We start from the raw sequence: 25,684 nt of genomic DNA on the forward strand, positions 1-25,684 counted from the left end.
GCCTTCTCACCTTCCTATCTTGAAGCCCCCTGCAGTTACACCCCCCCCCCCCCCCTTCGGGGCAGAAGACACCCCCCCCCCACACAAGTACTACAAGTGTTTCCCAGGGAGGGGCAGCAGAGTCTCCTCGGAGAAGGGTTTTATGTTGGATTTATTTTAGGATGTTTATAAAGCGTGAAAGAGGCCTGAGGGTGTCAAGGCGCCGCATATTAAACGTTTATTACAGTGCCTAGTGTCTGGTGTGTGGTAATATAGCGCCTAGTGTCTGGTGTGTAGCGCCTAGTGGCTGGTGTGTGCTCTTAAAGCGCCTCCGCTCCGAGCCTCAGTCCTGCATCCGGCCCCTCTGGGCAGGTCGAGGGGAGCAGTGTCTCTATTCGGGGCCTGTGTATAGCGCACCGAGGCCCAGGGCGGAGTCAGAGGCGCTGTATGGGGTGTAATGAACTCCGGGCTCCTCTGTCCTTAAATAGAAGTCACTGCAGATCCTGGAGAGGCCTGTCCTGAGGAGATGATGCTTGTCCAGAGGAGGGGTAGAGGAGGTGAGGCCTGTCCGAGAGCTACAGAGGAGGTGATGTATTTTCTGTCTAGTGGGGTGCAAAGGAGGTCATGCTGGTCAGTGTTCAAAGGACACTCTTTCAGCAATTCTTGTTTGATATCTTCTCAAGAGCTTGCACCCTAAAAACTCTCAAAATGAAACATTTTCTGAAAAAGAGCAATTTTTCACTGAGTCTAATTTTCCCTTAGGGAGAGCTGAGTGGGTAAACTTGATGGTGGTCTCCACAAGAGGGGTTTAGGGATTATGGAGAGTCCTTCTGGAAGAAGTGCGCCCGCTAGACTGAAGAATGCAAACTGTGTAAAACCTGCAAGATGCAATGTCATTCTCTTATTTTTAGGGAGAGTCACAATTAATTATTCCTTTTATAGGTGTGTTTTATAACGTTACATTTTGTTGTTCATGAAAAACTCTTGGTTGTTGTAGTTCTTACCTTAGCATGGACCACGTCGATAATGTGTTCTCTTTGTCTGAAAACCTATAAAATGTTTTGTTTTTTTGTATTTTTCCAGAACCTTTGCCCTTTTCCCAGAGGCAGACTTCAGTCCTTTTACTGGTTTTATACTAAACAACTTTTCCTTGCTTTTAACTGAACAGGCTTTGTGTCTCTCTGCTGTTTGACATTATAGATAAAACGATTCACATTCCTTGGCAGGAAGTCTCTATGTCAGTCTGTCTATTGACTTTATTTCCAATAGTTGTTTCTGATTCTGGCTATTGATATACTTTAGAGGTTTGCCTTGTATGATCCTCTTGTAGATATTATGATGACTATGTCTCTGCTTGTCTAATCATACTTTTGCTTTCTTTCTTTCTTTTAAATCTTTACCAAACCACTATGGTGTTTACTTTGGATGCTTGCTTTGCAAAGGTTTCCATATGCTAATATATCTTGTCTTGCAAAGAATAGATATTGTATCCATGGTATTTTTGTTTGTGCATGCATTGAAGACATAAAGTTGCATTTAATTGCTTTGTAATGTTCCATGCCATGCAGATTTATAATGTGCGTTGCTACCGGGAGGCTTCCAATCCCTGCGCGAGTCGGGCAGGTCCTGGCTCAGAATTAATGGGGTTTGCGTCGATATCAGCCTCCGGTCGCCGGTTTCTAAACCCCAACTCATTCTTTAATTTCTCAGCTCCTGTGGCATTGAGCTCCACATCTTCGGGGGAAAATGAGAGAAGGATCCGCCCCCATCTAGCCCTCAGAAATCGGGGCACCTCTGGTAACTGAACTCTTGAGGATCCTGGGGTTCTGCGCGGGGTGTAAGGAGCCACAAGACTCCTGATCAGTGGGGACCCCTATAGGTTGATTCCCGTTGGAAATAACCCTTTTGCAGGGTTTTCCCCAAACGTTTTGCTTCTGACCTCCTGTGTTTGATTCTGTGCTGATACTTTTGAATTTTGCACACCAGCCTTGGCCCTCGGGGGACGCCATCCAACCGCCGGAGCAGAGGGGGCGGGGCCCGTTTGGCCAGCACGTATAGCGCATTGCTGCTTCCCGCTGCGTGGGACACGCGCGGGTGGCGCCCGGGCAAAGCCCGGGCCAATGAGAGGCCCATCCTGTGCCCGTCTGTGACCAGAGGGGGCCAGGCTGGGCCACCCCTCTGATAACCACATCCAAGGAGGAATGCGCTAAGACGTTTAGAGCCATATTTTTATTTAAATAAGTAAAAGTAAAGTTAAACAATTAGGAACGTTATGTGAGCATTTTCTATATATTCTATGTATATTTTTATGCGTAGTACTCCTGGGTCCTGTTCTCTGGATTGGGCACTTTGGGCATTTTTGGCTCCTATTTCTTCTTGAAACAATGGGCAGAAGGAAAAGCACTATATTTGGGGCTGAAGGAACCCAGGGTACACATGTCCAATCATCTAGAACCAGGTATTTATCATCAGTTATTGGGGCCATCAAAACTGAAATTGTGCAAGTGGAAGAAAGGATTGGGGTTGCTCATAACTTTACCCAAAGAATTCCTCTTGAGCCCGTGATGTACATTCAGTCTCAGCACGAGATTCAAGGTCTCTTGACTGTTAGTCCCAATCATGATTTGCCTCAGCCCAAAGACAGTACACCTGACTTGCAACCTCCGCAACCTTTAAAGAAGACATTGTGGACCACTTTGTTGTGGTTCCTCCAACACCAAGAAAAAGCAAAGAGGGAGGCCGTTTCAAACACTCTAAGACTTTAAAGCAGGTGCTGAGGGTAAAGGGAAACGCCCCTCCATTACCGGATTCTCTGGTAGATCCTCTGGTAATTGTAGGACCATCACCAGTTGTGTTAGGCTCTGATACCAGAGACCTGAGAGTCCCTCATGATGGTCATTCATCTAATTTGGATTCTATGCTCAAACCTCTTTTTTCAGCTTTAGAGGAGAAATTAATAACATTAATAAATACTAAATTTGACCAACTTCAGAATATCATGTCCAAATCATTGACCCAAATGCCTTCCTTAAAACCTGGTGTTAGTCACAGTCATGAAACCATGCTTGAACATAAAGATGCACAGCAAGTTCATCTATTAACTGACCAGGATCAGGATCAAACCCTGGTCCACTCTACATCTACTCATGGAACTCACAGAAATCTACCCATAAAAACTCTATCAGCCTTGACTGGTGGTATGGACACTCCTTTGCAATGTGAAACAGTTCCTAAGTCTATATTTCCAATTGTTCAAAGGAGGTTCTGCAACTCCCACCGGACTGCACGCCGTATGTTTTGGTCTTAGCCAATGTGCCCCCTCTTGATTCCATCCAGAAGGAAGATACTCAGGCTTTAATGAGGAAATGTGCACACTGGCTGAGGCTAAAGCTTAGTCTTCAAGATGATTTGAATTGTAAAATTCTTATGGCACGAAGGGTGAAGTGGGTAGGCTTATCCCAAAAAGCATATGAAGGGGATTCTATTGTGATTAATTTTGCTTGTTTGGTTAAACACTTGCTGATGGCTTCTTCATGGTGTGCTAAGGGGAATGGTGGGGTTCAAATATACCCTCTAAGCTTTTTTTTATGATCCATCCATTTTATTAGGTCCCTCTATTAATGTTCCCTGTGGATCTAATGTAGAATCGTCAAGGATACCTTTACAGGATTATGTTCCTGCTCCTGACCGCCATCAGAATTTGACATCTCTTGACGCAAATGATTGACAGGTGGCCGAGACAGTGTTTATGACAGGCGCCCCTCAGGAGGCTGAGATGGAAGGTGGACATATGCTCCCGGCATTATTGACAGGGTTTGATGAGGCAGTTATTTTACCCCAAAATATAATAGATGCTGCCATAAATAAGGAGCCAGTGAATAGGATCCCGAATACTAACACATTTTTATCTTTGATTAGCTGGAACATTGCAGGGCTTCGGTCCAAGGCCAGAAATTTAGAATGGTTGGAGTTTATATCCACTTATAATGTTATTTGTCTCCGGGGGACTTGGACCGTGGACCCTTTTCATTTGGACGGATACTATTTTGTGTTTCGGCCAGCACTCCCCTCCTTAGCGGGAAGGGCAAGTGGGGGGCTCCTGGTTCTTGTATCCTTACAACTTCCGAAAATCGAGGTGTCTTTGATTTAGTCCTCTGCATTTTTCATGGTGGTCCAATTATCGATCGAAGGGAATAAGGACATTCTGCTTTTGAATTTTTACAATATTATCCCGTGTGATGCCCTGCAAGGAAGTCTTGAGGAGTTAACAGATTTCCTTGACTCTACTGGGAAGCTCCAGGATAGGGAGCTAGAAATTATATGGGTTGGAGACTTTAACATTCCGTTATGTAATCAGGAATTCCCTCATATGTGTGGTGCCTTTATTGAAGGCAGAGGGTCATCCACACACTTTATCCATTCTAACCAAGGTGAAGCTTTAAACACCCTTATTTATAAATTTGATCTTGTTTATGTAAGGGATAGGGCAACTAGACATATGCAAAAGACACCCACCTACACGGGGAACACTAAAGGTAGCCTTTAAAAATTGGTTAGTCTCACCCAGAATAGAACGCAGGGGGAAAGCAGTCTTTAAAAGAAACTTTGGCCTCACATCCCATTGTCACACTTCACAGGTCAGGCAGCCGCCATTTCGAGGGTCCACATGGCTCAATTTCAACTGCGTCACACAGGCCTAGGCCTTGCATAGCCACTCATACACGCCATTCACTGCATAGAGAATCGTTTACTGTGCAAGCTGTGAGTACGTACCTGTGGGTTGCTTGACTGTGTGCTCCATGTTGTCCTTCCTAGGCACCGTCCGCTGGGTTTGGCGAGGAGAAGGAGGAATCCTCCCGTGTACAGACCGCTGGTGGACCTGTCGACAATGGAAGCACGCCACATTATCCTGACCTACCGGCTTGACCGTGCCACTATACATGAACTGTGTGCCCAGCTGGAGCCCGACCTGATGTCCCCCATCCGCCAACCCACAGGGATTCCCCCTCTGGTGCAGGTCCTGTCAGTACTCCATTTCTTGGCAAGTGGGTCATTTCAGACAACAGTGGGAATTGCTTCTGGGATGTCTCAGCCCATGTTTTCGAAGGTTTTATCCAGAGTGTTGTCTGCCCTGATGAAATACATGAGGAGCTACATCCTTTTCCCTGAGGTGGGCGAATTGGCTACAGTGAAGGGTGATTTCTATGCCCTTGGACATATTCCCAACGTCATTGGTGCCATTGATGGGACCCATGTGGCTTTGGTTCCCCCCCAAGAAAGTGAGCAGGTGTACAGGAACAGGAAAAGTTACCATTCTATGAACATCCAGGTGGTGTGTTTGGCTGACCAGTACATCTCCCGTGTCAATGCCAAATTCCCTGGGTCAGTGCATGACGCCTACATCCTAAGGAATAGCAGCATCCCTTACGTGATGGAACAGCTAGAGAGACACCGTGTATGGCTATTTTGGGACTCTGGGTACCCCAACCTGTCGTGGCTACTGACCCCAGTAAGGAATCCCCGGACCAGGGCAGAGGAACGGTACAATGAGGCCCATGAGCGTACTAGGAGGGTGATCGAACGCACCTTCGGCCTCCTAAAGGCCAGGTTTCGGTGCCTGCATATGACAGGTGGATCTCTAATGTACTCACCTAAGAAGGTGTGTCACATCATCGTGGCCTGCTGCATGCTTCACAACCTGGCTTTGCGCCGCCAGGTGCCTTTCCTGCAGGAGGATGGTCGAGACGGTGGTGTTGTGGCAGCTGTGGAACCTGTGGAGAGTGACGAGGAGGAAGACGACGGGGCTGAAACAGACAACAGGGACAGAATCATTGCACAGTACTTCCAATAGGACACAGGTAACAATTCAAACATAATTTAGTAAATGTAAACTACTCTCCTGCATCTCTGCTGCCTGTCTATTTGCCCCAGTGTATGATGACTGAGTTGTGGCTTTTCCCTCCCTATTTCAGATCTGGGGTCCCCACTACGAGTCCTGTGCTTCGTTTCCCCATGGACTACAGCTTTGTGGCAGCGGTTTGTTGACTTCACTATGTACAAGGACATATTTGCACTGTCATGTCAATTACAATATTTTGAAATCACAGCCAGACTCCAGATAGTTTTGTGCAAAATAGGTGTTTATTTCAGTGCTCAAAATGGGATGGGTGGTTTCAAGTGGGTGGGGGCTGTGGTGAAGGAATGTCCATGGCAGAGTCCAGAGTAACAGTCACACAGGTGCATTGTCCATAGGCCTGTGGAGAGATGGAGCATGGGCAGTTCAAGGATGGACAGGGTGACAATGTGGGACAGTGGGATGACATCAGGTGGTATCCTTTGCTGGCGGGGGTCTTGACATCCTACTCTGTCTTCTTGCGAGATCTCAGGGCCCTCTTGCAGGGTGGTTCTTCTCCTGCAGGAGGTGGGGGTCTGGTGGGCTGCTGTTGTGCGGGGGCCTCCTGTCCACTAGCGCCGGCGGAGGTGGTTGGCTGTTCTTGGTCCAGGCTAGTGGCAGGGGCCCTTTGTTGTTGTTGAGTGTCCGTCCTGGTGTTGATGAGTTCCTGCAGCAGCCCTACCATGGTAACCAGGGTGGAGGTGAGGGCTCTGATGTCCTCCCTGTACCCCCGATAGTGTTCCTCCTGCAGTACCTGGATCTCCTGGAACCTGGCCAGTACCGTCGCCATCGTCTCCTGGGAGCGGTTGTATGCTCCCATGATGGTGGTGAAGGCCTCGTGGAGAGTGGGTTCCCTGGGCCCGTCCCCCCCCCTGTCGCACAGCTGCCCTCCCAGTTCCCCTGTTTCCCTGGGTCTCTGCCCCCTGGCCGGTGTGCCCACTACCACTGCCCCCAGGTCCCTGTTGTTGTTGGGGTGGTGGGTTATCCTGGGTGCCCTGTAGTGGTAGACACACCGCTGATTGACGCGCCCTGGAGACAGAGGCATGGGCCCGCTGGGTGGGAGCTGTGCTGGTGTTCCCAGAGGGGTTTGGGTCTGTAGTGGCCTGTGGCTGTCTGAGGGGAACCGACTGTCCAGAGGTCCCCGATGGTCCGGGCTGGTCATCAGTGTCCAGGTCGACAGAGCTGCTGTCATCGCTGACGGCCTCTTGGGTGGGGGGTGTGGAGAATTCTGGGCCCTCCGTGGCGGTGTGTTGGCGGTCGGGTCCTGCAGGGGTATAGAGGTATGGTTATAGTTTCAATGTGTGCCATATGGGTGTATCTGTGGGTTCCCGTGTCCCCAAGTGCTGGCATTCGTGTGTGGGGGCTTTGGTGAGGGTGGCTTGTGGGGGGGATGTGTATATGCATTGGGCATGCTTTGGTGATGGGTGTCCATGCTTAGTGGACGCATGCAGGCCTAGGTTTTGGGATGTGTGGGTTGTGATGGTGAGACATTGGCAGGGAATAGGTGTGCTGGGGGTGGGGGTGAGGATGGTGGTGGGGGTGAGGATGGTGGTGGGGGTGAGGATGGTGGTGGGGGTGAGGGTGGGGGTAGGATGGGGGTGGGGGTGAGGGTGGGGTTCGAGGATGGGGGTGAGGGTTGGGGTATGATTTGGCATGCAGGTGGGGGGGAAGCAGTATTGAAGCTTCAACTTACCAGAATCCATTCCTCCGCCGACTCCTGCGAGGCCGTCAGGATGCAGGATGTTCAAGACTTCCTCCTCCCATGTTGTAAATTGTGGGGGTTGAGGTGGGGGTCCTCCGCCAGTCTTCTGCACGGCGATGTTGTGCCTGGATACCATGGAACGCACCTTCCCCCGTAGGTCGTTGCATCGCTTCCTGATGTCTTCCCGATTTCTGGGGTGCTGTCCCACAGCGTTGACCCTGTCGACAATCCTCTGCCATAGCTCTGTCCTCCGGGCAATGCTGGTGTATTGGACCTGTGTGCCGAAGAGCTGGGGCTCTACCCGAACGATTTCCTCCACCATGACCCTGAGTTCTTCGTCTGAGAAGCGGGGGTGTCTTTGGGGTGCCATGGAGTGGTGTGTATGATGTGTGGGGTGGAGTATGTGTAGTTAAGTGTGTTGAGTGTGGTGGTGTGTGTTGTTTTGTGTGTGGATATTGTGTGGGTGATGGTGTAGTGTGCCTCTGTGTGATGGTGTTCTATGATCGCTGCTGTGTCTCTCAGTGCTTCTTTTTGGATTTTGGTCGAATGGGTTTGTGGGTGATGTGGGTGTGTGTTTTATATTGTATTGTGTGTGTGGGAGTGGTGTGTGTATGTGTATCAGGTGTGTGGAATTCAAATCGTCCAATGTTGCTGAGTTTTGTTCGTTTGTGTGTATTCTGACCGCGGCGGTGTGTACCGCCAATGGAAAACCGCGTTTGAAAGACCGCCGCGTGGATTCGTGGGTCAGAATGGCATGGGCGTATTTCTGTTGGCGTGACGGTGGAGGTTTGGTCACCTCCACTTTTCCGCCGACCGCTGATCTGGCGGTCTGTTGTGGCTGTCGGATTTTCGGCGGTTTGGCTGCTGCGGGTCAGAATGACCGTGGCGGATTACCGCGACCGCGGCGGAATTATGGAGGATTTCTGACTGGCGGTAAGCGCCTTTTACCGCCGAGGTCAGAATGACCACCTATGTCTCTGCTTGTCTAATCATACTTTTGCTTTCTTTCTTTATTTTAAATCTTTACCAAACCACTATGGTGTTTACTTTGGATGCTTGCTTTGCAAAGGTTTCCATATGCTAATATATCTTGTCTTGCAAAGAATAGATATTGTATCCATGGTATTTTTGTTTGTGCATGCATTGAAGACATAAAGTTGCATTTAATTGCTTTGTAATGTTCGATGCCATGCAGATTTATAATGTGCGTTGCTACCGGGAGGCTTCCAATCCCTGAGTGAGTACAGGCGAGCCTGCGCGAGTCGGGCAGGTCCTGGCTCAGAATTAATGGGGTTTGCGTCGATATCAGCCTCCGGTCGCCGGTTTCTAAACCCCAACTCATTCTTTAATTTCTCAGCTCCTGTGGCATTGAGCTCCACATCTTCGGGGGAAAATGAGAGAAGGATCCGCCCCCATCTAGCCCTCAGAAATCGGGGCACCTCTGGTAACTGAACTCTTGAGGATCCTGGGGTTCTGCGCGGGGTGTAAGGAGCCACAAGACTCCTGATCAGTGGGGACCCCTATAGGTTGATTCCCGTTGGAAATAACCCTTTTGCAGGGTTTTCCCCAAACGTTTTGCTTCTGACCTCCTGTGTTTGATTCTGTGCTGATACTTTTGAATTTTGCACACCAGCCTTGGCCCTCGGGGGACGCCATCCAACCGCCGGAGCAGAGGGGGCGGGGCCCGTTTGGCCAGCACGTATAGCGCATTGCTGCTTCCCGCTGCGTGGGACACGCGCGGGTGGCGCCCGGGCAAAGCCCGGGCCAATGAGAGGCCCATCCTGTGCCCGTCTGTGACCAGAGGGGGCCAGGCTAGGCCACCCCTCTGATAACCACATCCAAGGAGGAATGCGGTAAGACGTTTAGAGCCATATTTTTATTTAAATAAGTAAAAGTAAAGTTAAACAATTAGGAACGTTATGTGAGCATTTTCTATATATTCTATGTATATTTTTATGCGTAGTACTCCTGGGTCCTGTTCTCTGGATTGGGCACTTTGGGCATTTTTGGCTCCTATTTCTTCTTGAAACAATGGGCAGAAGGAAAAGCACTATATTTGGGGCTGAAGGAACCCAGGGTACACATGTCCAATCATCTAGAACCAGGTATTTATCATCAGTTATTGGGGCCATCAAAACTGAAATTGTGCAAGTGGAAGAAAGGATTGGGGTTGCTCATAACTTTACCCAAAGAATTCCTCTTGAGCCCGTGGTGTACATTCAGTCTCAGCACGAGATTCAAGGTCTCTTGACTGTTAGTCCCAATCATGATTTGCCTCAGCCCAAAGACAGTACACCTGACTTGCAACCTCCGCAACCTTTAAAGAAGACATTGTGGACCACTTTGTTGTGGTTCCTCCAACACCAAGAAAAAGCAAAGAGGGAGGCCGTTTCAAACACTCTAAGACTTTAAAGCAGGGGCCGAGGGTAAAGGGAAACGCCCCTCCATTACCGGATTCTCTGGTAGATCCTCTGGTAATTGTAGGACCATCACCAGTTGTGTTAGGCTCTGATACCAGAGACCTGAGAGTCCCTCATGATGGTCATTCATCTAATTTGGATTCTATGCTCAAACCTCTTTTTTCAGCTTTAGAGGAGAAATTAATAACATTAATAAATACTAAATTTGACCAACTTCAGAATATCATGTCCAAATCATTGACCCAAATGCCTTCCTTAAAATCTGGTGTTAGTCACAGTCATGAAACCATGCTTGAACATAAAGATGCACAGCAAGTTAATCTATTAACTGACCAGGATCAGGATCAAACCCTGGTCCACTCTACATCTACTCATGGAACTCACAGAAATCTACCCATAAAAACTCTATCAGCCTTGACTGGTGGTATGGACACTCCTTTGCAATGTGAAACAGTTCCTAAGTCTATATTTCCAATTGTTCAAAGGAGGTTCTGCAACTCCCACCGGACTGCACGCCGTATGTTTTGGTCTTAGCCAATGTGCCCACTCTTGATTCCATCCAGAAGGAAGATACTCAGGCTTTAATGAGGAAATGTGCACACTGGCTGAGGCTAAAGCTTAGCCTTCAAGATGATTTGAATTGTAAAATTCTTATGGCACGAAGGGTGAAGTGGGTAGGCTTATCCCAAAAAGCATATGAAGGGGATTCTATTGTGATTAATTTTGCTTGTTTGGTTAAACACTTGCTGATGGCTTCTTCATGGTGTGCTAAGGGGAATGGTGGGGTTCAAATATACCCTCTAAGCTTTTTTTTATGATCCATCCATTTTATTAGGTCCCTCTATTAATGTTCCCTGTGGATCTAATGTAGAATCGTCAAGGATACCTTTACAGGATTATGTTCCTGCTCCTGACCGCCATCAGAATTTGACATCTCTTGACGCAAATGATTGACAGGTGGCCGAGACGGTGTTTATGACAGGCGCCCCTCAGGAGGCTGAGATGGAAGGTGGACATATGCTCCCGGCATTATTGACAGGGTTTGATGAGGCAGTTATTTTACCCCAAAATATAATAGATGCTGCCATAAATAAGGAGCCAGTGAATAGGATCCCGAATACTAACACATTTTTATCTTTGATTAGCTGGAACATTGCAGGGCTTCGGTCCAAGGCCAGAAATTTAGAATGGTTGGAGTTTATATCCACTTATAATGTTATTTGTCTCCGGGGGACTTGGACCGTGGACCCTTTTCATTTGGACGGATACTATTTTGTGTTTCGGCCAGCACTCCCCTCCTTAGCGGGAAGGGCAAGTGGGGGGCTCCTGGTTCTTGTATCCTTACAACTTCCGAAAATCGAGGTGTCTTTGATTTAGTCCTCTGCATTTTTCATGGTGGTCCAATTATCGATCGAAGGGAATAAGGACATTCTGCTTTTGAATTTTTACAATAATATCCCGTGTGATGCCCTGCAAGGAAGTCTTGAGGAGTTAACAGATTTCCTTGACTCTACTGGGAAGCTCCAGGATAGGGAGCTAGAAATTATATGGGTTGGAGACTTTAACATTCCGTTATGTAATCAGGAATTCCCTCATATGTGTGGTGCCTTTATTGAAGGCAGAGGGTCATCCACACACTTTATCCATTCTAACCAAGGTGAAGCTTTAAACACCCTTATTTATAAATTTGATCTTGTTTATGTAAGGGATAGGGAAACTAGACATATGCAAAAGACACCCACCTACACGGGGAACACTAAAGGTAGCCTTTAAAAATTGGTTAGTCTCACCCAGAATAGAACGCAGGGGGAAAGCAGTCTTTAAAAGAAACTTTGGCCTCCGTATGAAGTGGGATAGAGTGGATCCTAAAACGTTTCATGAGGATATTATAGAGCAAAATAAAGATTACATTAATAAATCTTTGTCACTGCAACCTATTTATGCCCATCTCATAGCTGCTTATGAACTTTTAAGCCGCGCTATTTCCGAGGCTTTAGTGTGCAGCAAGTCTATTCAGGGATTAAAACCCCGACGCTGGTAAAACTCAGTCTGTACAGCTGCCCATAAAGATCTAAAAGCAGCTATTAAAACTGTCCCATTTAGTGGTGAATTAGTGAAACAGGCTAGGGGCAGATACAAGTTAGTTCTTGAGGATCGAAAGAATGAAGTTAGATCTAGAGCATGGTAAGATCTTTTGGCAGCTACGGAACTGAGGGACCCTGCACAATTTTGGAAGGTGGTCAATCATCTCTATTTCTCAGAACATGATAATAAGGAGGATTATTGTCATATACCTGAGGGGGCCTGGATGAAATGTTTTACAACAGTATTTCAATCTGTAAATGACCCTAATCATTGAAAAGAGGAATGTGGCTATCCGGTATTGGCTATCCCAAATCTGAATATGAGTGGGCTATCATTTGAGGTACACGAGGTGATTACAGCCATTGAATGAAGTCAGGGAAGGCCCCGGCCCGAATGGGGTTTCAGTGGACTTATTTAAATCTTTACCTGATTTGTGGGGCCCGTTAATCACAAATGTTTTGATTAGCGCAGTTAAAAGTTCTATTCCTTCCTCATGGCAAACGGCAATAATTGTTCCGATCTTAAAAAAAAAAACAGGCTTGACCCCACCTGCTATAGACCAATTTCTCTTAAAGATTCTACGGCAAAGATTCTGGGGAGTGTTATTTTGAATCAGCTTGAGGACTGGGTGATAAGGACAAAAATACTTTCCCCAATTCAATATGGCTTTAGGCCTGGACTAGGTACAGTGGACCAGGCCTTAAATTTGCAGCTTATTCTTAGCAAATATGTTACTGCCAGGAGAGAATCTATTCATTTAGCTTTTATTGATTTATCCAGCGCGTTCGATCTGGTGAATAGAGAGAAATTGTGGTCACTCATGGATGCAATGGGGGTTGATAAGGATTTGCTGGAGCTGATCAAACAATTATACACTGATCTTACTATTTCAGTACAATATGGCCAGTATGGTGAAAGGTCCCAAACCCTCCCATTTATGCAGGGGGTTAGACAGGGCTGTACTTTAGCACTTTTTTTATTTCTGTTATATATTAATGGTCTTTATAGTTTTTTAGTAAAAAATGGCAAGGATTTTCCTAGGATGGGCTTTAGACAACTTCCGATTTTGCTGTACGCTGATGACGCTGTTTTAATTGCTCATACAGCAAACGGTTTACAGAATCTATTGGACATTTTCTTAACTTTTACGCAAGAGCTTGATTTGAAAGTTAATTTTAAAAAGTCACATGTTATGATTTGTGGACCTAGAAATACGCGAACTAAATGCTTTAATATGGGGGGAAATACTTTAACAAAGGTGAAAGATTTTTGTTATTTAGGACAGCATTTAAGTTCTTCTTTGTTGTGGAACCCCTATCTTATTCTAAAGGCTCAACAAATGGAGAGAAATATGGAAGCGATTTTTAGCTTAGTCCGTAAATTAGGACATAGACCAGCCCATCAGATTATTATGCTCTATAAATCTAAATGTGTTTCTGCAGCAACTTATGGGGGGGCCTTTGGGCATACACTAACTCAACCGTCTTACAACGTATAGAGAATACATTTCTTCACCGGCTGCTTCTGTTACCCAAGAATGTAGTGAATATTATTTGTCATGCGGAGCTGGGAACACAGTACATCAAGGATTTGATTGATATCACCCCACTCCTGCTATGGATAACAGTATGGTTAAATCCTGCGGCTAGCCTAGTACAAGACTGTTTGATTGATTGCATTCAACCAGCCAATCATAATAAGATTCCATGGCTTACTTTTGTACATAATTCTTTTCGGAAATTGGACCTGCAGATTATGTATCTTAAACCAGAGCTCATGCCGGCTAATGCTAAGGAAATGGTTAAAACTCAATATATAGAGTATACTGCGAATTATAGATATCAAGTAGCAGATAAATTGAAAACATTTGAATTGTATGTTCAGATTTCAACTTCAATTTTGATAGAACCATACTTCATCTGGTTCCCAATTCCTTCTTTGTACTCTCTACTTGTTCTTTTTAGACTAAATATGATCCATTTTAGAGTGGCTTTTCCAAAGAAATGTACGTGGCAAAAAATGCTACTGCCTTGTGCTTCTGACACTTTTTCTAAACAAAGCACTTGCCACCTTGTTCTATTTTGTTCACTTTACTCAGTTCCTAGGAAATCTTTTATATTGCCAATCCTGCGCAAACTACATACTATTTTCCATAAGGAGGCACTGATTGGTATTCAAAGACTTCCATCTAAACAAGTGTGCAGTTCAGTCTTAAGTTTTATCAAATCAGCCATTGTTATTAGGAATCGATATGAACTGGTCGATGTACCCGTTTAATAACATAATTCTGATTATTTGTGATCTTATTTTGTTGATCGAGATGTTAATGCTTGTAAATTATTATATTCAAATTTAGAAGGGTTGTGGGACATTCTTTGATATGTTTTGACAATTAGCCTTGCAATTGTAATCGGATGGAGATGTTTGTATTTTGTCTTAATTTATAAGGATTGTATTTCAATAGTTATTTATATTTTATGTAACATATATGCCCTTTTATGGCAAAATGCCGAATAAAGATCATTTGACTGACTGACTGACTGATTCTTTGCTGAATTCAGTTTTTGTTGGCTTTAGGACTCTTGGGACTCTACCACTGCTGCCCAGTGCTAAAGTGGAAGTGCTCTCTGTTTAAACTATATTGGCAATTGCTTTACCCATGATTGGCACATTTGATTTACTAGTAAGTCCATTGCAAAGAGCACCATGTGTGCCCAGGACCTGTAAATCAAATGCTACTAATGGGCCTGCAGCACTGGTTTTTCCACCCACATTAGTAGCCCTGTAAACATATCTTAGACCTGCCACTGCAGTGTCTGTGCGTGCAGTTTTGAACGGCAGGTTGACCTGGCAAGTGCATCCACTTGCCAGGCCCAAAGCTTCCCTTTTACTACATTTTAGTCACCTCTAAGGCCTGCCCAAGGCAGCCCCATGGGCATGGTGCAGGTTATTTAAAAGGTAGGACATGCACTGGTGTTTTTTACATGTTTTGATAGTGACATACTGCTAAATTCAGTTTTTACTATTGCAAGGCCTATCTCTCCCATAGGTCAACATGAGGTTTCTATTGAAATATCTTTCAAGTGTAATTTCCCATTGGGGGCAGATAGCCATATAGAGTTTGGGGTCTCTCAACTCAGTATTTAAAAATACATCTTTTGGTGAAGTTGGTTTTTAAATTGTAAGTTTGAAAGTGGACATTTTCTTGATTAACCATTCTGTGCCTCTGCCTGCCCGTGGAATACATGTCTGGGTGAGGATGACAGTTGGGCTGTTTGTGAATTTGCTGTAGATATCAAACAAAGGGAGCTGAGGTGCGTCCTGCATATCCTGATGGGTCTTCCTGGGCTAGAGAGGTGGGAGGAGCTGATACTTGCACCTAAATAGGGCTTGTTAGAAATGGTGTCTTTGGTTGGCAGTCAGGTTACCCCCTGTCCAAGCAAGGACCCTCACTCCAGTCAGGGTAAAGGAGAATCACTTTTGGTTAACCCCTGATCACCCCCTTGATTGCTTGGCACGAGCAGGCAGGCCTAACTTCAGAAGCAATGTGTAAAGTATTTGAACCAGCCCACACAATAATTCAGTGAAAACACTACAAAATGACACAACACAGGTTTAGAAAAATAGGAAACATTTTCTGTACAAAACAAGACCAAAACGATAAAAATCCAACCTACACAAGTCAAGATATGAATTTTGAAAAGAATAAAGCCCTCATTACAACCCTAGCAGTAAATGCCGCCTACTGCCGTGCTGACGGCCGCCAACATACCGTGGTGGTATTCCGCTACGGGTATTATGACCCACACTGAGAAATCCGCCACTATACAGACACCCACACAAGTCCACCAGACCAAAGGTCAGTGATAAATTGGCAGTACCAAAACTCACACCGTTACGCCAACAGGAATACACCCACAGTACCAGGACCCACGAATCACCTCAGCGGTCTTTCAACCGTGGTAAACCATTGGCGGTACACACCGTGGTGCTCAAAATACAAACACACTTACAAAACTACACCACATTGGACAATTCAAACTACACACACCTGACACACATACACACACCACACCCACACACTCAGACCACTATAAAACACACACACACATTACCCACAACCCTTTCAACAAAAAAAAAGATTGCCAACAGAGAGAGACACAAGCCAAGAGCACCCACTCAATCTGAGCCACAGAACACCATCACCAATACACCATCCACGCACCTCACAGCACACACCACAACACATCACCCCACATATCACCCCACACATACTCACACATATCACTCAAACCACATCCATGGCACCCCAAAGACACCCCAGGTTTTCAGAGGAGGAGCTAAGGGTCGTGGTGAAGGAAATCATCCGGGTAGAGCCACAGCTATTCGGATCACAGGTGCAGCAGACTTCCATTGCAAGGAAGATGGAGCTATGGCAGAGGATCATGGACAGGGTCAATGCCGTTGGACAGCATCCAAGACCAAGGGATGACATCAGGAAGAGGTGGAACAACCTACGGGGGAAGGTGCGTTCCATGGTTGCAAGACACCGTGTAGCTGTACAGAGGACTAGCGGTGGACCCCCACATCCTCCCCACAACTAACAACATGGGAGGAGCAAGTCTTGGCAATAATGCATCCTGAGGGCCTTGCCGGAGTAGCAGGAGGACTGGACTCTGGTAAGTAAAATCTTTACTACTATATCCCCCACCCTACTTGCATGCCATCACAAACTCCTACCCAACCCTTACCCCCATCACTCCACCACTTCACATATACCCCACTATCACAACCCACCCATCCCAAAACCAAGCCCTGCATGTAACACCAATCCATGGACCCGCATCACAGATCTGCATGGACACCCATCACCACAGCATGCCCATTAGAGAGAATCACCTAGCCCACCAAATCACCACGCACACAAGCCTAAGCTGCAGGGCTATTCCAACCATACAGGGAAACAAACCCATGCACAAGATGGCACACGCAGATACAATAACACTGCATTTTCATCCCCACAGGACCCCTACTCAACGTCACCGGAGAGGAGTTGCCAGCAACATCCAGTCCCCTCCCCCAGTGGAGGCCCACAGTGATGACAGCAGCTCTGCACGCCTGGATCACGATGACCAACCTGGCCCATCAGGGACCTCTGGACAGTTGGTTACCCTGCCACAGTCCCAACCCACCACAGAGCCTCCCCTTCAGGAAACACCAGCACAGCACCCTCCCAGCGGGCCCATGCCACTGTCCTCAGGACACATCAATCAGCAGTGTGTCCACCACTACAGGGACTCCAGGCAACCCCACAAACACAGGACGATCAGGAACCTGGGGTCAGTGGCAGTGGGCACACGGTTCAGGGGACAGAGGCACAGGACAACAGGGAAACTGTGAGAAATGCTGTGTGACAGGGGGATGACAGGCCCAGGGAACCGACTGTCCAGGAGGCACTCTCCAACATCCTAGGAGCATACCACCATTCCCAGGAGACCATGGGCCAGATATTGTACAAGTTGCAGGAGACCCAGCCGCTGCAGGAGGGACAATACCTGGGGATCAGGGAGGACCTCAAAAACATCTATACCATCCTGGTCACCATTGCAGGGGTGCTGGCAGACATGGGCAAGACCATGAGGGAGGCCGTGGCACAACAACGGGCCCCTGACACTAGCCACACCGAAGAACAGCCCTTTACCTCCTCCGGCGTTAGTGGACAGGAGGCCCCGCCACAGGACCAACAGGCCACCAGCACCCTACCCCCTGCAGAAGGAGAACCACTCCACAAATGGTCCCTGCGATCCAGGCAGAAGCCAAAGAACATTGCCAAGAGCCCCAACACGAAATAAGACTCTCTTGATTGTCACCCTTCTGTCCCATTCTATCACCCTGTCCACCTTGAACTGCCACTACTCCTCTTCCTATGCCCCACTGGACAATGCACCTGTGATACCAAGAGACTAGACACTAACTGGACATTCCTCCACCATCACCCCAGCCTATTGCACATCCCCCTCTATGTATGAGCACTTAAATAAACACCCTTGGAACAAATACAAATCTTGCGTTTGTCAAATGATTGAATTATGTACTAGTACAACATTCTGAAAACATTGCAAGTCATATGTACAGTTATTTATACATTGGTATGACCTTTAGTGGGCAGCAGTACACATACCAGGAGCCAGAGTGGGCCACAGAGATGTGAAAATAGAGATGCCAAAGGGTACCGTAAGTGGCCATAGACATAGGGAAATCTATTAAAGAGAGGTATACCCACGTGACCCTACTAGACCTGGGTAATCAGAAAGCCAAAATTAAACATGTGGTACACTAGTAGGAAAAAATAACAAAGTAATTCATCATAAACAGGGTTATAAATCCACACGTTAGTAGTGAAACTTAATTTCAGAATTTATTCATATTAATTATCGCAAAAAGACGAGGCATTGGCATTGGCAATAGTTTAGTTTATAGATTTGTAGAGCGCATGGCTACCCGGGGGCATCCCAGCGCTAAAGTACACCATGAATGTCGGAAGAGCCAGGGGAAGAAGATTAACTGGGAAAGAGAATGGTTTTCAACTTCCTCCTAAAGAGAAGTTCAGAGGATTCCTGACGGCATTCAAAGGGCAGGGCATTCCAGAGCCGAGCAGCCCTGATGGAGAATGAATTACCTCCCCATGATCTCTTGATTGAAGGGATGTAAACCTGTCGAGAAGAACGAGATCTAAGAGGTCTAAGGGGCGAGTAAAGAAAGATCCGTTTTCTAAGAGAAAGGGGACCCTTATTGTGTAAGGCTCTGTGAACAAGACACAGAGCTTTAAACTAAATGCGCTGCTTAATCGGGAGCCAATGAAGAGCTGCAAGTGCTGGTTTAGCGGAAAGATGCCTCGGGGTATTCATGAGAAGTCTAGCTGCCGCGTTCTGCGTAACCTGCAGCCTCTTTATTACATAATCTGGAGAACTAAGATATAGAGAGTTCCCGTAGTCCAGGCGGGAGTGAACTAGGGCTTGTACAAGAATTCTTCTGGCTGTGAATGGCAGAAGTCCAAGAATCTTCCTGACACTTCTAATTAAGCCGAAGCAGATCGAGGAGATTCTTTTAGCTTGTGACTCCATAGTTAAGCATGGGTCAATCAGAAAGCTGAGGCTTTTTACTTGTGTTATTGGATGAGGCAGGCTGTTAAAAGCCTCAGAGTACATAGCCGGAGGGGCGGTAGGGGCGCCATTACCTATAATCATTACCTCTGATTTGCTGTCATTAAATTTCAGTTTCGACAGGGTCATCCAGTCCCCAATATCTTTCATGCAGTCGGCCAGGTTGGCAGAGGGGGAGTCCCTACTACTAGAGAGGGAAACCACCAATTGCGTGTCATCAGCATAAGTGACCATAGAGAGGTTATAAGGAGCGACTACTGTGGCCAAGGATGACAGATAGATGTTAAACAAGGTGGGGCTTAAAGATGAACCCTGCGGGACTCCACAAGATAGAGACCTGACGTCAGACAAAAAAGAGCGATCCAAAACTTGAAAGGATCTTCCCGTGAGGAAGGAGGAGAGCCAGGCAAGGGCTGGACCTCCTAACCCTATCTTGGAAAGCCTATCAAGGAGAAGAGTATGATCGACAGTGTCAAATGCTGCACTAAGATCAAGGAGGATAATAGCAGCATGACCACCTTGATCTAGAAGTTGCCGAGCAGATTCAGTTACAGTAAGGGGTGCCGATTCTGTACTGTGATGGGTTCTGAAACCCATTTGAGAAGGATGTAAATGATCGTGGCTCTCAAGATGCCTGGTCAATTGCAGGTTCAATAGGCATTGTTGTCTCTAATTTGTCCTGATGAGGCCCAGAAAGGATGGGGCCGAAACGCGTTGACAATATGACTGTGTGAGGTTGCAATAAACATGAAAGAACTAAGGATAATACTACACATTATCTCAAAACAAAAGGAAAACATCCACAGAGTGAGATATGTGTCTTTTTAAGTGCAACCATCACTGATTTGTGGATTTGTGTTTGAAAGAGATGTATAACCAAACTGTGAACAAACTTTTTGGAGAGCAATAATACCATAATTCACAGAGACCAATAAAATTGCAACTCAAGAATTGATGTACTATCTGCTGTATATATTTTAACTGTTTGTTTGAAAGAGAATGTTTGTTTTCAATGTTTTTGCGATATTTAATATGAATAAATTCTGAAATTAATTTTCACTACTAACGGGTGGATTTAGAACCCTGTTTAGGAAGAATTACTTTGTTATTTTTTCCTACTACTGTACCACATGTTTACTTTTGGCTTCATAGCCATAGGGAAATCAGGCTGCCATGTACAATGTCCAACAGAAAACTGAAATGTAAAGTGAAGTTACAGTGTCTTACCTGTGTGTCACTGGAAGTACTGCTGTATTATATTCCTTCTGTTGTCCACATCTTCTTCATCTGCCTCCTCTTCCTCACTGTCCACAGGCTCCACCGCTGCAACAAGACCATCTCCAGGCTGATCCTCCTGCAGAAAAGGCACCTGGCGTTTCAAGGCCAGGTTGTGCAACATGCAACATGCAACGATAATCTGGCACACCTTCTTGGGTGAGTAGTACAGGAATCCACCTGTCAGATGGAGACCTTGACCAGAACCTGGCCTTCAGGAGGCCAAAGGATCTTTCAATTATCCTCCTTGTTCGCCATGTGCCTCTTTTCAACATTCCTCTGCCTTCGTGCCTCAGACACCCAGGTGAGGGACGGTAAACTGACACACTCCAAGTGTTGCATCACTGGGCACAAAGCCCCCTCCAGAACCAGTGGAGATATGCATCCACTTACCCTATCCTTGGCAGGATGAAGCACACTGGGCACAAAGCCCACTCCAGAACCAGTGGAAGAAGGCATCCACTCACCCAATCCTTGGCAGGATGAAGCACACTGGGCACAAAGCCCCCTCCAGAACCAGTGGAAAACTGGCACCCACTGGAGAGACTGTGGCCTTGCACTCTCCAAGACCAAGCAGTGGGCAAACCACCCACTTGAGAGACTGTGGCCTTGTACTCCCCAGGACATCACTGTGGGCAACCCACCCACTTGAGAGACTGTGGCCTTGCACTCCCCAGGACATCGCTGTGGGCATGGAGCCCCCTCCAGAACAGTGGCGTTTTACCATCTTCCGGCTGAGGTGCACCCCCCCTTCAGCCTCCCCCTGAGGTGCCTGTGTGTTTTCGACCTGATGCCCCTGCAGTGTCCTCTCCGTATTGAGGCAGGAGTCAAGTGTGGGCTTGGCCTTTGAGTTTTGGCCCAGTGGCCCACGGACATTTTGTGTGGACATTGTACTGCCTTATGTACATATTGTATATTTTTGTAAATACTGTTTTTAAAATTCTTATGTATATCTATTTCTAAAATATCACTGATTTGACTCTATTCCTTTTGTCCTTGCATTGTTCCAGGAGGTTATGGGGTGTAAATGTATTGTTGATGCATGTGTTTGTGTGTATGGTGTTGTGGGTGAGGGTGGGATTGGGGGTGTGGCGTGTTGCGTGTGAGTCATTCTCTTTTTCCTCCCCTATGTACTTGGTGCAGTACTCACCGTGGTTGTCGCTACCGCCGTTGTTAATCCTGGTAGATGAGGAGGTAGGCCAGCATGGGGAGGACCTGCAGCTCAGGCTCCATGGCATCCTGGTTCTTCGTTGAGTGTCGAGAGGTGACTGGTTTCCCTTCCAAGTACTGTTTTCGCCGTGCTTTTGATGGTGCTGGTACCGCCCCGAAAAAGCTGGCGGATGGGAGGGTTGTGATGGGGTGGGCGGTACATTGACTTCCGCCTGTCTGTTGCCGGTTACCGCTGCGGTTTTTGTTGCTACCGCAGTGGCGGTCGGAGTGTTAAAGTGGCTGTATGTTTTGGCGGTTTCCGCCGTGGTCGTGATCCCATTTTTTTTTTCCACCGGCCTATTGGTGGTATTCCCGCCGCTTTAACACTGACCGCCAGGGATGTAATGAGGGCCTAAGAGTTTTAGGGCCAGATGTATCAAGCTTTTTTGCATTCCAAACGGTGCGAATTGTAAAATTCGGCCATTTGCAAATGCAAAAATGCCTTTCTCAATGTATGAAAGGCATTGCTGTGCAATTTTAATTGCGATTCTCTAAATTGGAAATCGCAAATAGAGAATTCCTATTTGCGATTTCCAAAGCACAATTATCAAGCATTTCCTAAATGCGAATTGAGCATTTAGGAAATGCAATTACCACAAATTAAAGTTTGGTGGTAACCATGTGCAAATTAAAAAAATGCATTATAAATGCATTTTTAAAATTGACATGTAGCGCACATATGCCCCTAAGGCATGTGTGTGCTTCACATCTCGTAAAAAAAAAATTGGGGTGCAGCAGAGGGGGCCTTAGGCTCCCAGCACCCTTGCATTCCTAACTGGAATTCGCAATTTGGGAAATGCAAAAACATTCTCAACTATGGGCCTAGAGGCCCATAGGTGCGAATGGGGTTGGATTCTCTATTTGTGATTCGGTAATAGCATTTAAGAATTTTAAGAAATCACTATTACCGAATTGCAAAATTAATACATACCATTTTGCATTTCTTAAATAGCAATTTCTTAAAATTCGCCATTTAAGAAATGCAATTAGTTTTTTTGATACATCTGGCCCTCAATCCTTAGAAAACAGTGAGAATGCTGTTATTTCACAAAAGTACCTGGGTAGCGTCAAAATAAAGCCTCAAGGGCGAGAGTGCGTCGAAAAAGGCCAGCGATGCGTCGATTTCCCCCTTTGGTTGGGTGGGTGTGCATCGTTTGTTCTCTCCCGCAAGAGAGCGATGCGTCGATCCATAAGGGCACCTCGGTTCTGGGCAGGCTTTGTGTTGATTTTCTGTGCCCAGGGATGTTGCGTTGAAAATCTGGCCGCATAGTATCACAAAACCATGCTGCGTGGGGTTTGAGCCGTTATCAGCCTCAGGTAGCAGGTGTTGCGTGTCGTTTCTCCAGCCGCATTGCGTCGATCTTCCAGCCACGATGCAGGTGGAGCATTGATTTCAGTGGCGTGTCGTTTATCAGCGGTGTCACAAAGGGTGCGTAAAAAATTTCCCCGCAAGGCGGTCTGTGCATGGATTTTCAGTTCTTGTCTGCCAACTTCACCTTTCAAGGGCCCATGAACTGGATGGGGCACCACTTGGCAGGGCAGGCGTCTCAGCAGAGAGTACAGGTGCTGGCAGGGGAAGTCTTTGATGGCCCTGAGACTTCAACAACAAGAGGCAAGCTCAGTTCAAGCCCTTGGAGATTCTTCTCAACCAGGTATGCACAACAAGGTCCAATCTTTGTCCCCTTTCACAGGCAGAAGCAGCAACTGTAGGATAGCCCAACAAAGCACAGTCACAGGCAGGGGCAGCACTTCTCCTCAGCTCTTGAGCTGTTCTCCTTGGCGTAGGTTCCTCTTGATTCCAGAAGTGATCTGATTTTCAGGGGGTTTGGGTGCTCTTCTTATACTCCTTTCTACCTTTGAAGTAAGCCTACCTCAAAGAGAAGGCTCTGTTATTTTCAAGTTACTGCCTTGCCCCAGCTGACCCCTCCTCCTCCCTTCCTCCCTCTTATGGCGGCCGCTGTGCGGCCGCGCCGCTGGTGTGCCGAAGGTGCGCCAAAGGCAAGCCCGTCTGCGCCCGTCCGCGCCTGGACCGCGCCCAGCGCCACGACCCCTAGCCCCCAGCACTCCCAAACCCCACAGCACCGCTACGACCCCAACTCCCTCCACGCCCTCAACCCGGGGCGCTCCAGAACCTGCTTCCAAGCCAACCCTAAACGCACCCATGGACCCTTCGCATGCCTCACCTGCAAACTCACCTTCCACCGAGACTCCACCCCGCCCGCCAGCCCACGCGCCAACAACCACCTCAAATGCATTCTGATCAACGCACGCTCCGTCCACAAGCACGCCATTGAACTATGGGACCTCCTGGACTCCACCGCACCAGAAGTCGCCTTCATCACTGAGACCTGGATGAACGCCTCTTCGGCCCCCGACATTGCCATAGCCATCCCCGACGGCTACAAGATCACCAGGAGAGACCGCACCAACCAAGTCGGTGGAGGAATCGCCATCGTCTTCAAGGACTCCATCAACGTCACCACCTCCATCGAAGACACCCCCCTCGCCGCCGAACACTTGCACTTCCAGATCCACACCAACCCCAGGACCACCCTCAGAGGAACTCTCATCTACAGACCCCTGGACCACGCGCCCTCTTCAGCGAATCTATCGCTGACTTCATCTCCCCGCACGCCCTTGCCTCGCCGGACTACATCCTTCTCGGTGACCTCAACTTCCACCTGGAACAGAACAACGACCCCAACACCACCGCCCTGCTCGACAATCTCGCCAACTTCGGTCTCAAGCAACTGGTGAACACCCACATCGCCAGACACACGCTCGACCCCATCTTCTCCGCCAGCAACCACGTATCCTTCAGCCACTCCTCCGTAATACACTGGACCGACCACAGATGTGTCCACTTCACCTTCAGATGCAAAACTCTCCACCTCCGCACACAATCCATCCCACGCAGACATTGGAACAAAATCCCCACGGAACAGCTTCTCTCCACTCTCAGCTACAACCAACCCACCCTCTCCACCGACCCCAACGATGCAGCCCTCAGCCTCACGCATTGGATCACCAACTGCGCGGACAACCTTGCACCCCTCAGACGCCTCCCAAGACAGACCAACACCAGGAAACCTCAATGGTTCACAGACACCCTCAAGGAATCCAAAAAAAACTGCCGTACCCTCGAGAAAGCCTGGCGCAAGGACCACACCGCAGAAAACATGTCTGCCCTCAAAAACGCCACCCGCGAACACCACCAACTGATCTGCGCCACCAAAAGAACTTCCTTCACAGACAGACTGGACAAGAACACTCACAACAGCAAAGAACTCTTCAACATTGTCAAAGAGCTCTCCAATCCTAACGCCTACTCCAACGCCATCACGCCCTCACAAGACCTCTGCAACTCCCTCGCCACCTTCTTCCATCGTAAGATCACTGACCTACACAACAGCTTCGGACACCAGACCCAGCCAACCACCACAGAACCTACAACCCCAGCCATCACCCTCAACGTCTGGACTCACATCAGCACGGAGGAGACCAAAGCTACCATGAACTCCATCCACTCCGGTGCCCCCTTGGAACCCTGCCCACACTTCATCTTCAACAAAGCCGACGACATCATCGCCCCGCATCTCCAGACCATCATCAACAGCTCGTTTGCTTCTGCCACCTTCCCCGAGAGCTGGAAACACGCAGAAGTCAACGCCCTACTGAAGAAACCTACGGCGGACCCCAGCGACCTGAAGAACTTCCGCCCCATCTCGCTCCTCCCCTTCCCTGCCAAAGTCATAGAGAAGACCGTCAACAAGCAATTTACCAACTTCCTTGAAGACAACAACCTACTCGACCCCTCTCAGTCCGGATTCCAAGCCAATCACAGCACAGAAACTGCCCTCATCTCAGTCACAGACGACATCAGAACTCTGATGGACAACGGAGAAACAGTCGCCCTCATCCTCCTTGACCTATCGGCTGCCTTCGACACCGTCTGCCA

The 25,684-nt window shown here is 47.5% G+C and overlaps 1 protein-coding gene and 1 pseudogene across 1 annotated transcript; both read left to right on the plus strand.

Moving 5' to 3' along the window:
* Nucleotides 1-401: 401 nt before the first annotated feature.
* The window catches only part of LOC138293784 (zinc finger protein 420-like), a 73,178-nt pseudogene continuing 47,895 nt past the window's right edge, over nt 402-25,684 (plus strand).
* LOC138293785 (putative nuclease HARBI1) lies at nt 482-5,831 on the plus strand. Its single transcript, XM_069233125.1, has 2 exons — nt 482-565; nt 4,795-5,831. The coding sequence occupies exon 2, from the start codon at nt 4,868-4,870 to the stop codon at nt 5,828-5,830; it is 963 nt and encodes a 320-aa protein (XP_069089226.1). The 5' UTR covers nt 482-565; nt 4,795-4,867; the 3' UTR covers nt 5,831.

The sequence above is a fragment of the Pleurodeles waltl genome, chromosome 4_2 (genome assembly GCF_031143425.1).
Source record: "Pleurodeles waltl isolate 20211129_DDA chromosome 4_2, aPleWal1.hap1.20221129, whole genome shotgun sequence".
NCBI lineage: Eukaryota > Metazoa > Chordata > Amphibia > Caudata > Salamandridae > Pleurodeles > Pleurodeles waltl.